General features: G+C 43.1%; 1 protein-coding gene across 4 annotated transcripts in view; it reads left to right on the top strand.

Moving 5' to 3' along the window:
- LOC100747946 (serine/threonine-protein kinase BRSK2) overlaps window positions 1-13,451 on the top strand; it is a 25,412-nt gene extending 11,961 nt beyond the window's left edge. The window contains exons 9-15 of one of the 4 annotated variants that reach the window (XR_004462732.1): window positions 1-109; window positions 2,437-2,588; window positions 2,676-2,828; window positions 2,891-3,065; window positions 3,528-3,757; window positions 4,250-5,170; window positions 10,618-13,451. Coding sequence is in view for 3 of the 4 variants with exons in the window: in XM_033323838.1 (XP_033179729.1) it covers window positions 1-109; window positions 2,437-2,588; window positions 2,676-2,828; window positions 2,891-3,065; window positions 3,528-3,757; window positions 4,250-4,474 (1,044 nt within the window). In the remaining variant the exon portion in view is untranslated. Of the gene's footprint in view, window positions 110-2,436; window positions 2,589-2,675; window positions 2,829-2,890; window positions 3,066-3,527; window positions 3,758-4,249 lie in introns of all 4 variants that reach the window. The other 3 variants (XM_033323838.1, XM_033323839.1, XM_033323840.1) reach the window with 3 other exon arrangements.
- Window positions 13,452-13,606: the final 155 nt, after the last annotated feature.

Genomic DNA, 13,606 nt, shown 5'->3' with positions numbered 1-13,606 from the left:
TCGGCGGTAACAACTGCAGCAGGCAACGGAAACACCAGCACACCGCCTGTCGTGGCCCCTATTCCGGTTCTACCCAACGTGGGAATAGAAATAAACGACGTCCAGCAGGGTGAGCGTTCATATTATTTTCTCCCTTGTTCTCTTTCTGGTTTTACTCGGCGTTATAAAAATCGATCGGGTCGTTTTACGAGACTTTGCCTAAAGGAACCTCCTCGTTGTCATTCGCGATAGATAGCAAAGAAACGGATGATCGTTTGCCTAGAAAACGCTAATAATCGAATTTCTTGTTCGGGGCAAACCCCGATTATTCTACGGGTCTTTGGTCCCGTTGCTCGACGAGGATTCGATCGAGCAAGACGCGCGGAAACAAAGGATAAGTGAAATTACCGCTTTACGGTATGTAACACCACAGCTTGACCGATTCGAGGATCTAATAGCAGTTTACGAAACACTTTGCAGAAATAACGTCGAGATTTTAATGGCGTTATCTAACCAAGCGTTAGATCGCTGAACAAGAAACTATCCGATGTCCTTCTACACAATCGATACACCCCGCCAGGTTACGTTATTTCGATGAATAATCCATTCTTCCGAAGTGCCCTGCAGATTGTGTTTCGCGAATTAATCGACTGTAAATCCTCGTAAAACTAGTTAGCTGGCTCAAAGCTCGAAGATGCATTTATACGTTACGAAGCGTACCAAAATACATTGGGTCGTCCGAAAAGCGTCTTTCTTTTACAAACGTGTCTTTTACAACGATGCATCTTTATACGAACGTGAAACCTAATCTGTCAAATGTCGTGGTCTCCGTCTTCATAGAACAAAATGGATCATACGTAATTCAATAAAATAATAGAAATGTTGCGCATCTATTGTTTCCTTATAAAACGAATTAGGAATTCGTTTGCTTTCTCGTAAACTTCGATCGGAGATGTGGCGGCACTCGACAACAAATACCGCCACTCCACACTAACTACCACGGGATGACGGCAGCGCAGTGGTTAGCGCGCGCCTTAGGTCACGAACGTTCGGGACCCGAGTTCAAATCCTGGCGACCGTCTGAGATTCGCGATGATCGAAGTCTCGGTAGCCCTATCACGGTCACACCTCTTTTCGCTGTCGATCACGTCGGGGTCACCAGTTTGAGGTGATATGTCGTGATAGGTACTAAAGAAACACTCGAATATATTTAACAATAAATATTAATTAACAATATATTCTATGTGTACACGTGGCGTAAAACTCGCGGTTACTAATTTCGGTTTGCGATTACAAGTTCGAACTCGGGTCGATGCGTTTCGATATGCGATACAAGTTCGGACGATGGTTGCCTAAGATGTCGAGCAACTCGGATCAGCGATTGCTGCCAACTACCAACTATCAATTCGGACAGGCGTCCAACGACTAACTTTCCGTCACGATGATGCTGCATAGGAAAACTATCATGGCGTGTGTTCGGAAAGTGAAGGAAATGGACGTCGCTGTTAATTGGCTAATTTTGTGTTGGTGATTGGAAAAGGTTGCTAACCGCCCCTGAGAGAAAATTGCTAGCGGCAAGCGTCGTACGTGAGAAAAGCAGATTTCCAGCATCTTCCCGTAGTGGGTATAGGGACTGTTAAGACAAAGACTATTTGTCCCTTTGGAGGACCTTAAGTTAAATAAATCCTGAAGTCTATAGCGGATCCTTAGGCTAGCTGAAAATATTCTGTAAGAATGTATCGACATCTGGCAATCGTCTTGTCCGAAGGATAGGGTCTTTGTGTAGCGAGCCACGGGACAGAACCGTTGGAAAGTTTACTGTCGAGTGTCGCTACAGAGAGTAGAGTCATTGGCATAAATAAACATCCAATTAGAGAAGAACGTTTGATCTGCAACCTGGTAAAACGGGTAAAAGTAGCTGAAACGAGGCGCAGGTGTCCAGAGTGTTTGTACGGGGCAAATGGCGAAAGCCTTGTCTGAGTGCGCGTGTTTTATCTTGCCAGAAAGAGCTAATAGCTGGAACGATTTTAAAAAATGCAAGTGACCGTGCTTACGCCGCATAACGAGCACACACCGCGTACGACGTATCATTGTTAAAGACTGGATACGCGTGCATTCATCGTCGACGAGCCTCTATGTGGCTCACTCGCTTCTTCTTTTTCTTTTCTCCCTCTTTTCAACACCGTGATCGGCCGAAACACGGAAGAAGCATCCTTTCTTCCAGACGATGCTACGCGTTCTTTTGCTCCTTCGCGTACAACGCAAACATCCGATTCTGCGTTTATCGCGCGCAATTAAAAATACACGTAATATTCGATTAAACCCGTTTACCTTCTGTCCGACAAAATAATTTGTTATCGTCGTGGCGAAGATCATGGCCGCTCGTTGTAACTTGGCGTTCGCTTCGAAACGCAAAGGATACGCGATGGTACAGGTAAAGAATAGTCCGTTTCGCAGTAGTCGCGGTCGGCGTTACACCGCCAGGCTCGCCGCACACCGGCGCCGGATCTAGCGCTCATCACTGGCGATCGAGGTTGACGACCATCAAGAACTCGTTCCTTGGCAGTCCCCGATTTCATCGACGCAAATTGCTCACAAGCGCCGAGGAGGTAGGCTCTCTTGATTTTTCACCTTTTCCAACGAAACGGAGAAAGCAAAGAATAGAAATTAAACGTGCTTCGCTTTGTTCCGCGAAGGTACATCTCACGCCGGATTCCTCCCCGGAACTTACGAAGAAATCATGGTTCGGTAGCCTGATGACCACGGAGAAAGACGAAACGTTCACCATTCTGGTAAAAGGGAAGGCTCTAGCCAGCGTCAAAGCCGACCTGATTCACGCCTTTTTATCGGTAAGTTTACATCGAAACGCTGTTTACACGGGCCCACGTTAATGGCAAGTTTCGTTCAACAGATAGCGGAGTTGTCTCACAGCGTAAGCTCGCCGATGTCCTTCAAAGTGGAATACAAAAGGGGAAGTACGGCGCCGGCAATGTTCCAAAGACAAGTCCGTTTTCAAGTGGACATTAGCGCCATATCGAAACAGTCGAACGAACCATTGTTCGCTATTACTTTTACTCTGCTAAGCGGTAAGTGAATTCTCTGATTTTCCATCGCAACGCCAACCTTCTTCATTTCCGATGGTAAAGAGCTTTCGCGTTCTTTCGCCTCCTGGATAATTGGAGAATTTCGCGCGCGACTTTAATTTGCGAAATATCGAGTTGGCGATACGAAAGGACGGCCGAGGGTACGAAGCACCCTCGGAAACAAACCGCGGACAAGGGTAGATCGGTAAGGTGGTGGCGTTTGGCAATCGTCCAAGCGCAACTAGATCGATGTTACCTTGGCCAGTGGAATTTTGCCGTCTTGTCGGCGTATGTGCGCGTGTATAATTACAAGTCACAAGTCGCAGTGCTCTCGGGTTTTTCTCTTACGGTTTGTCGCTCGTTCGCGCGCCGCTTGATTTACACCGCTCGCGTCTACTCGACGAGGTAATCCCGTTGCATCCCGATTTCGACGACTCAATTTTCCATCGATGTTTTATCTTTCAGGAAACATCCGAAGATTTCGAAGGGTCTGCGAGCACATTCAGTCGCAGGTCTGCTCGAGAAGCGTAGGAATAAATTTGGGAGGGCAAAGCCGCGCGGCACCGCCTAGTCCGCGAGCATCTCGAAAATTTACCACGGAGATGAGCGAAAGTTCCAGCTGCGGTAGCGACACCAGCGAACGGTTATTTCTCAGCCCGCACCCAGCTACCAGACAGGTAGTCTGTTTCAACAAGGTAGTGCATCGTCATCTTCCTCCTCCCTCGCATCATTGTCGCGATAATTCTTTCCTTATCTCGCAAAAATCATTCTTCGTGGAAAGCAATTACGACAGGTGATGGCCTTCTATTTAATTTTGAACGTCGAGCCAATTTTCGATGTACTCGTCGTATCGATATCGACAAATTCCTGCTCGTGCGATTCACGACCTTCGTAGTCCCTTCTCGTAGTATATAGCACGCGTAGAAAATAACGCGTCTGTTGTTCGCGCTGTGCACTGGAAACTACGTTAGATGCAAATAGCCAAGTAGCCGCTGGCACGCTAGCAAACCCATTGACGAGACAAGCCATTAGACGAAACGAAATGATTTTTCTCGTTAAAAAGTAACCGTGTTCCGCTGTCATTATCAGTCGTATAGTAGCCAATTACGCATTAGTCGTAGCTAGTCCCACGCAATAACAATATCGAGATTTGGGAAACACGGTGAATCGAGAACTACTGTTTTCAGATCGACTCGGACATCGAATCGGACACCTCCGTGTTTGACGTGAAATCGCCGACCCGCGAGAACGGTCGCAGGAGTTCCACGTCAACGAACAACAACAACCCGTTACCAGGCGACGCGACGCCGACTCCTGGAAGTCCGACAAAGGCGGTGCGTAGTAATTCGGAGAGTCAAAACACGCCGGAGAAAAAATGCGTAACAACGATGAGCGGCAATAACATAGCGTGATACTACCAGAACTTCCGTTTCGAGTTTCGATCAAGCTTGAAGAACTTGTGGGACAGTGCCCAGAGATTCTGGTGACCCTCGTACGAGCAGCTCGCTCTATCTCCGATCAAGAAACGATCCAACGCCGGGGAGGCAGCAACGATCCTGAGACGAAGCTTCGGCCGAGGACGAAATAGACTTCAAGGAGGCATTACCGATCCGAAAGGAGAGATCGACATTTAACCGAAAAACCGAATAAAAATACCTCGACACGACTTCCTTACGTCGCGAGCAAACGAACGAGAGATTGTAACGGATAAATTCGGAGCGTCGAAAGCGATCGAGGAGAGACGATCCTGAGGAAAAGTTCGACGATAGTCGTCGTTCTGAGAGACGAAGACCAGAGAAACGAGACATCCGTGTGAAAGGAGAGTAAATCAGATTCGGATGAAAAATATGAAGGAAATGCTCGACGTCCAACTCTCGGATCGTTCGGCGACGCATCTCGTGCACAAAGCATATTCGACTGGCAAAAACGACGGAGGAAATTTGTGCCGCAACGCGAATCCTTCTCTTTTGATGTTTCGTTTGCATAGTGATCGTGTGATCGTGTGATCGTTTTGTCAAATCGTAGCACGGTTTTACCTGAAAGTGAAGTGCAATAGTGACATCGTACCGGTATACGTCGGATCGTGCCGTTGTAAGAATGGTTTACCGGTACGTATATCTTGTTGTGTATCGTCAATTAGCGATTTCGTTTTACCTTTTCGTTTGTTTCGAAGAAAAAGCTGGAGAAGTTAAGCGAAAATCGACCGTAGTACGGACAGGTTTCAAGTTACGCAAACTTCTCGTCGAGTCGAACTCAATGGAAATCGATTTTCTGTTAACCTCTCCGGCTTTTTCGATTTTAAACATCGTTGAGACGGTTGCGTTCATCGTAGACGCTAATTAGTTGCATCTTTAAACGACTTTGTTGCATATTGCTATTGCGTCGACCATTAGATACGACGAAGCTATTCGATTTTCTTATTGTTCGACAAGTCGAAACATTATACAACGTCGATTATCCGAAAGTCGAGTTTCGAAACTTTCGCCCAAACGTTCTACGCGCTTCTCGCCATAAGTATGCGCTATTCTCTTTCTTCCTTTGTTTCCAACAGTCGATAGTTTTTCTCGAGCAATCTAACGGATCAACTACTCGTGAATTCGCGGACACCGAGTCTTTCTTACTCGCTTCAGGCAATCGATGTTTTATCGGAAACAACAAAGAGTCGGATATATGCCTTATACGCAAAAATACCCTAATATTGATTCCAAGCCGCCTTAATCAAATATAAAGTAATGCAACTAATGTTCCACTAATGGGAGTAAATATTAAAGTTTTGTGAAACGAAACCTCTCGAGTTAAGTGGGAAAATGGAAACTCTGGAGAAGAGACGCTTGTTCGGTCGACGTTTCACATTAACGCTATTTTTACATTGCGCGATAAAGACGATACTTTCTAATTTGTTTAGTGCTTCGAAGAATCTAGTGTAAACTGATAGGCGTATTTTTGCGCGGAGATAAAGACGAAAAACAGGAAGATTCCGACGTTCGTCGGTATTTTCCATCTTCGCTCTCGTGAAATTTTCGAACAGCGGACAAGCCACGTTTTCGATCGCGCATCGTTTCGCATGCTGACAATTTCGAATCTGGAATTTTTGAATCCTCGATCGTCTTATCAGCGACTCGCCGTTACAGCCAGCTCCTATTTCTCGGTACACGATCGCGAACCAGCAAACTTTACGAACGAGTCGCTGAAATTGTCTCGCGATGTTTCTATAACTTTTACGGGACGCGCGTAGTAGAGAGAAAAAGGGAAACGCAGGATCAACGGGGAAAGTAGGAAAAAGAAACGCGTTAAGGGAGAAAGAAAAGAAGAAAATCCACTCGCGACGCAACGATCGCGTCGAGAGATTTATTTTTTGCACGCACGAGAAAACATTTCAAAAAGACTAATATATAAATATATAAATACGAATATAAATATATAAATAAATGAATAAATAAATAAATATACATATATATATATATATAAATATCAACAATTTATATATATATATAAATACACACACACACACGTACATATATGTATAAGTAGATTTCACTTACGAGCGACGCGTTGCAACGCGTACGGCTTCTTGTCTGCTACTTATGCGAAAATAGACGACGAAAATGAGAAACGGAGGGAAAGAGAAGGGACGAGAGAACGCAGCAAGATGAAATCTAGCGTTTCTAATCATAGACTAATAGAGATAAGAGATTTCAAAAGAAAAGAAAAAAAATGTTATAATTAAATATCGTACACGTTTTTCTCAATACACAGAAACATATCTCGAAAATAATCCTGGCTTCTTAGTGGAACGACGAATGCATCGTGAACGTGATTATAGAAAGAAAAGATGAGCACCGTTTTTAATCGAAGGCTCGCTATAGACGTAACCAAAGTCGAATCCTGCCGAACGTAGAAGTCTCGACGAACCGAACGAAACGCCCGTGTACCCCTGGTCGACGCGACCCACGTGGTTACAAACGGATCGACTCTAGAATGTTAAACGGTCATATCGAATCGTGCAAAATCGCCTAGCGTTTATATTTTTGTTAAATATTTCGAGGATAACAACTGCGCGTTCGCGAACCACTACGCTCCGTGCGTTAAAATCGATCGGACGGGAGATTAGCCAGAGTATGTTGTAACGTAATTTTCGACGAGAAGCAAGACACGTTCGAGACGGTCGGAGTGGTAGTACTCGACAAGGAAAGAAGCGTTGCAAGTGTCGTCGGAAAGGAGGGAATGGTTTTCAGTTTCCGTAATTCGATCGTCGGTCGATACACGGCGCAGCAATCGGAGATGGATCCCGTGAAAGTTTGCCATTCTAGTAGATGCTCGATCGATAAATCTTAACGGCAGACGAGTCGAGACGAAGCGTTAGTGATATTAAAGTTTTCGCGATTAGATAGACATAGGCAAGAGAATTCGAACCTTAGATGTTCGCTCGAATCAAAAATATTGCAATGTCGAAGCCCTTAACGATCCCCGATAGCTCTCTCGCTTTAGATATTTAAATTGTACATTGTACGGCGTACGACGACTCGTTCCTACATAAACAGCTACGTACGAATTATATCGAAAGAAAGGAGTATGCGGATCGTTGTTCCGACCAACGCTTCGAAAACGGAGAAATTCATTTTGCCAAGAAAAACGACATAGTCGTAGTCTTCACTAGGTAAAAATTCGTTGCGATCCTATGGACGACGCAACGACGTTTTGTTATATCACGGGACGCGGATCAAAATTATAGGGTAACGTTTGCTCGTAAGAGATTCGAATTATTTTCTCTCCGTATCATCGCTGCGTTTTTCCCTCGTGAAAATCGACTGCAACAAAAGGAAACGTTTCGGGTTTTCTTCTCGAGGTATGACACCCGGTTTCGACGATGGCGAGATGGACGAACAAAGAGAGTCGTAACAACAGAAAAGCGAAAAATAGTCGGACGTAAGCCTGGTTTAATTGATAGGCGATTAGATTACTCGTTCTTACCGATTCCCCTATTTGTACCACAACATTCCATTAAGAAGCTTGCAGATAGAAAATAAAAAGATGCTGTAATCGTTTGACGTACGGCACCTTCTATGCTTCTGATCCAGAGGGAGGATGGAAGCAGCAAAGAAACAGAGAGGAAGAATGCGTACGAGCGTGAACGACGGATCGTTTGTTGCGTGTCGAGGAAATAAAACGGGCTTTGCAATACGCGAAATCGCAAGTAAACTAATAAAATGGTAAAGAGAGAAAGGGAGAGGAAGCAAGAGAGCGTGTATGTGTGTGAGTATGTTATGCGTGAGCGAGGAGAGATTGCTGTTGGATAGCTGAAGCGACTCGTTGATATTTTATGCGTCATACAACATAACACACACCACTAATTCGTAAATTCAACTTAGACGTAAGCTTGCGGTTATCTATTTACTAATTGCGGATTAATGTAAAACCATTCGTAAGACGTAAGTAACATAGACGTAACTAAAGAAAGGGGGAAAACTCGTAGGATGATTACGGGAATGGGAAAAAGAGACAGATGCGAGGCAGGGGGTGTGAGAGGGAGGGAGACGAGGAAACAAGGAGAAACAAATTACCGGCCATACTAAGCTAGGATTTTATATCGTGCGAATTTAAGAATGGAGAAAAATACTAAAGTACTTCGGTGAATACTCGAGTGAATGGATTAGGTGTCGAGCATGAAATAGCTCGGCATCATTTTCTGTCTGCTGCTTTTTCTTTGCAATTGGGCGTGCCGCGTGGCGCACGCGCTTGCCTCACCTGTCACGCGTATCGCACGACGGACAATTAATAATACTCGCTATCCCTCATGTGTCTCCGATTTATTTTTCGATTCGCTTTTGCCTCACGTGACTCTGTGCCGACGCGCGGCGATTCCTTTCGATCACCTGTCTCGATCCGATAAAAACGCTGCCACCGTTCTCTGATGTACGTTTCTACTCGTTTCGTTTATCGAATCTGCACACCTTTTCGATCAACTCTGTTAAAATAATACTCGAATCGTTCTAACGTGTATCTCGTAAACGATCAGGATCATCATCGATCGTCGTCGCTCTGTCTACTTTCTGTTACCGTTCTCTTACCTCTATTTTATTCGTTTCCCGAAATACACAACCGTAAATCGTTCGCGTATCTACGTTTATCACATATACTTTGAATACCAAAATCCACTTTCCGTTATATACGTACGTATAGGATACTACTGTTCGGATGTATTTGCAAAAGTCTGGCGACTCGTTTGATGGAAGAAGAAGTCTGAATGAGATTCACCGTGCTTGTCGCTCAGCGCACAGAGGGCATACGTGCTTTTCCTGGTATATAGAGACGAGATTGCCGAGCAGAAATAATAAATGCAACAGCGTCTCTTCGACTGGACATAAACCTGTAGGAATTATACAAATTCCCAATACCGTATCCTTAAGGCATTAAGCTAGGCAAATAGAGATTTTTATACAATTTATAAGGCGATTTGCAATCGATTGATTTATCGCACGTTTACTTGTTGACGTTTTGTTATATACACACGGGCGCACTATGCTTTCGAACCTGCATCGTGGCAGCCTTGTTTAAGGAATCCGATTAAACGGATTATAGCGTTGTATCATTGAAATACCGTTGTCAGATCGTACGGAAATCCAATCAACCAATTTGTTTTTTCATAGAAATCCGTACGAACAAGAATCATCCTCGTGTTACTTGCTTCTTTTTTTAAAAAAAAAAAAAAAAAAAAAAAGAAAAGGAAGAGACGACTAACTCGCGTTCGTAGCTTCTTTCAGCCTCGTGAACCGATCCGATCACTTTCGCTGTACTTTTTCGGAGATATAAAGTTCCGTAGAAATAATGGAAAATAAACGATTGATAATAAAAAAAAACCATTGAAAACTATCCACTGTTTGCGTTGGATTTGTCGAGCGAATGGTACGGTAGGAAGGTTGCTGCGATGCACGCATCGTAGCGCCTAGATGAACGCATTACCTATTGTAAGATATTCTCTCTCGTCGCTCGAGGTTTAAAACTAATCGATTATTATCGTGCTTCTGACACATTCGTATAATTATCGTGTGTATTTACGAATCTCTGTACGGGCGTGATGTGGTGCACAACGGATAGATGAGCAAGAGAGATAAAACGAAGAACGAAGCTCGAAGGTTGCCCACGTACGTTGACCATCAACGATTCCGTTTACGAACAATGTTCGCTTTGACGCGCAAATCAGATTCTTTCCGCTGGAACGAGGCTGATTGCCGCGCGGGAACGTCGGTAACGTCGTTCCGTTACTCTCTGCACGAAACTGAAACCTCCGCCAACCTCTCGAGCTCGCCAACCGCTCCAATTAGCTTATCGACTAGAACGAAACACTTCGTTCCCCTATCATTACCAGCTTCGTCTTCGAATTCACCTTCGGATTTACTTACTGACGCGTTTCCAAGCGAAAGCGTTTATCGCGAACACGACACCGTAACTCGATTCCTCTCGCAGAACGAATGCCGAATCTTATCGAACCGTCGCCTCTTTTTTCATATACCACGAATCATGCTCTATCGTTCTCACAGATTGTCTCTTCGTTTAGGTTTCATTGATCGTAACCGGTCGCAAAAAAAAAGAGAATATGTTGGCAATGCGTCAAATTTTCATCGTTCAAATGCGAATGACTGGGTTCACACCGAGGAAGCCTTCAAAGATTCGTCCCAAACGGTTCCATCTATAGAGGGAGAAGCGTGAAATTTCGAAACGAACGGTAAACTCGTAAAGAGGCAGAAGCGGAAAAGAGGAAAGGGAGCATTGTCCTAAGATAGAAGCGTTGCCTGGCACGGTAGGTCGGCGCACCTTCGGCCAATTCGATCTTGCACGGTCGCGAATTAACGCCGCGACCAACGACGTCCGACTAGTTAGTAAAGTTTAGTAAAGGCGTGAATCTGTAGTTCCACTGTGTTGATCGCTGTATTGTAAGCAAAATCGACTAGAAACACACCCGGAGACGCTTCTTTTCACGCTATACTGTTCGCTGGGTTACCGACTTCTTCACCGTTTACGCGTAGACGCCACCGTGCACCGATTTTTAGTATTTCAATGCTTTTCACGTTAACACGCAACACGCGTTTAGTTTTCTTCCTATGGTTGGCAACAACTTTCTACCCTTTGCACTTGTACCGGTATTATTCTTCGTGCCGTATCGTGTTCACGAAACTTGGATACAATCGATGCTAAATAATCTGGTACTTTTATAAATATGGCTACGCCATTACGTACTTTAATTGAAAAAATGGGAAAGTATGTTTGATAGAAAGTTTAACGCGATAGCGCGTTACGTCAAAATTTACGCAAAGTGCAAAGGGACGAACGATAATTTTCTTATACAGCCGATTCGACGAAAACAACTGACGAAGATATTGTTATGTCGTAGGAACGCAAAAAAATGGTACGAACGCGAAATAACGTTGGTCAGGGCTGTCGGAAAATTATTGGCCAAGATTACTATGCGATCGTTGCTACTAAAAAGAAAGAAAAAATCAAAACGCCTTTTCAATAGGGAAACTCTTAGTGCTGAATTATCCATATTCATAGCCGTAGCAACGAAGATATTGCTTTCACGATTGATTTAGCAATCTCACGACACACCTTTAATACAGGCATATCTCAACGATAAAAAGTTTCAAAATCGAAATGTCGTACACGAGGGATCCACGAGTCGTATCTCGTGCAAACGAGCTTCGATTTCTATTGTGAGTATCGATTATATGTATTTCGTGTGAAGTCTTTCACTATTGTAGCAGTATACCAATCTGTTAAACGATAAAGAAAATCATATTGACGTACGAAGTGGATGGTAGTGATAAGTTACGGGTGCTTTCAAACGTTATTCAAAGTTCAAGTTGTCTAGAAATTTAAAATTCTCGAATAACGGCCATCTGTAAATGATCGTTTGAATAAAAATTTTGACGTTTCGAACTAACGAATTCCTAATTTCAATTTATCGAATACCGATTGGATAACTGAGTAACTTCCGACGTTTGTTACGATAAGATTTTGTATAAAGTTCCAAAAATGAAATAGCACGTTTATTATCGATTGTTATGCGTGTATCGAAACAAAACGATTGTTACCTGAGAATTTCGTGTGAAACAGTTCATATCAAAGATACATAATCAATATTCTATTTAGAGGATCCCAGAGGTACAGCGATTCGATTTGCCAATTACGCGTTGTATGTACCGAGTATTTAGTAACGTCCATGACAACTGACAATAACGGCTGTGAGTCCGAAGATGTGTTTTCTGAAAAGTATTCCTTATTGTAAACCATTTCGCTTGACTTGCCTGCGTGAATTTAAACTTCCGTCGAAATTCTAGTGGGAACCGATCGTACAACGCTATATTCACACAATAGAAACAATTCGATAGACAGGCTTCGATTATACATTCGGTTATTCGATGTGTACCGAATAACATAAAAAGTAACTATGGTTCGTAACTTTAACAATAGCATTACCTTGCTATGCTATTATTTCAAGAAGATGAAAGCTCGAAATTTGTTCATTTCTAATAGAGCGTTAAAGCAGGTGCAAATATGTTTGAGTATTAAACTTTTGGTCGGTTTTCACAAAAGAAATTTCAAAAAACGGGACGACGATCTATCTAATCGATGCATGAGTACAACAATGATATACATACATACATACATAGGTACTCACCATATGCAGCCGATTACGACGAAGTTACAAAATACTTGTCGCTTATTTTGCAAATAAAGAGCACTCCTAACAAAAAGTGGTTACATCGATTTGAGAGTTGTTAATTTGCATCACAGAATTAATCAATGACCGCGCCACACAAACGGTCGCAGGAGATATACAAACAATGGATCTTTAGGCCGGTTTCAACGATATATGAAACACCGATGAAATATATTGACAATTTTGAGTATGTGATAAAATAAAATCGTTCGAAATTTTGAAAAAGTACAACTTTATGAAAGAAGACACAAACGTGTTCGAAGACTCGAAAACTTCCACGCCGGAAACACGAGAAAGGAATATGGCTTCGAGTTGCTTTACAAGTTGATGCAATTATCGATCGTGAAATCGATTAACCACCTTTGAAATGCCCGCGTTTAGCGGCAAACTGACTCCATAAAATTTGAACGATCGTGTTCAGAGGGATTAGGGATTTGCGCTAAATTCGATGCACTTGCAGTAAACTATTTTTTTACGAAGAGAAAAGAAACAATCCTGCCCTGAAACCCTTGTTCCGCATAACGAAGAACTAGTTTCTTTTTTTAAACGTTCAATTCCTGAAACCACGGCAACGGTGTACGCATATTGTGATTCGAGTGTCTCACGGTCCCACGAATCGATTAAATAGTTTCTTTCTTGTCGACCTTAAATGGGTATGTATATATCACCTTGTTTTGGAGAAAAAAAAAACGATCATTACAACACCAGATGTAACCAACATTGATATCACAATTGTTTTATTTTATTTCACTTTATCGAATAACAATTCATTCGATTATTCAATTACTTTTTTTATAGTTTACTTGTGAAGCAAACTACAAATACA

Source organism: Bombus impatiens, unplaced genomic scaffold, assembly GCF_000188095.3.
Source record: "Bombus impatiens unplaced genomic scaffold, BIMP_2.2 scf_1275, whole genome shotgun sequence".
Taxonomy (NCBI): Eukaryota; Metazoa; Arthropoda; class Insecta; order Hymenoptera; family Apidae; genus Bombus; species Bombus impatiens.
The sequence above is the reverse complement of the archived record's forward strand: the minus strand, read 5'-3'. Positions and strand labels throughout refer to the sequence as shown.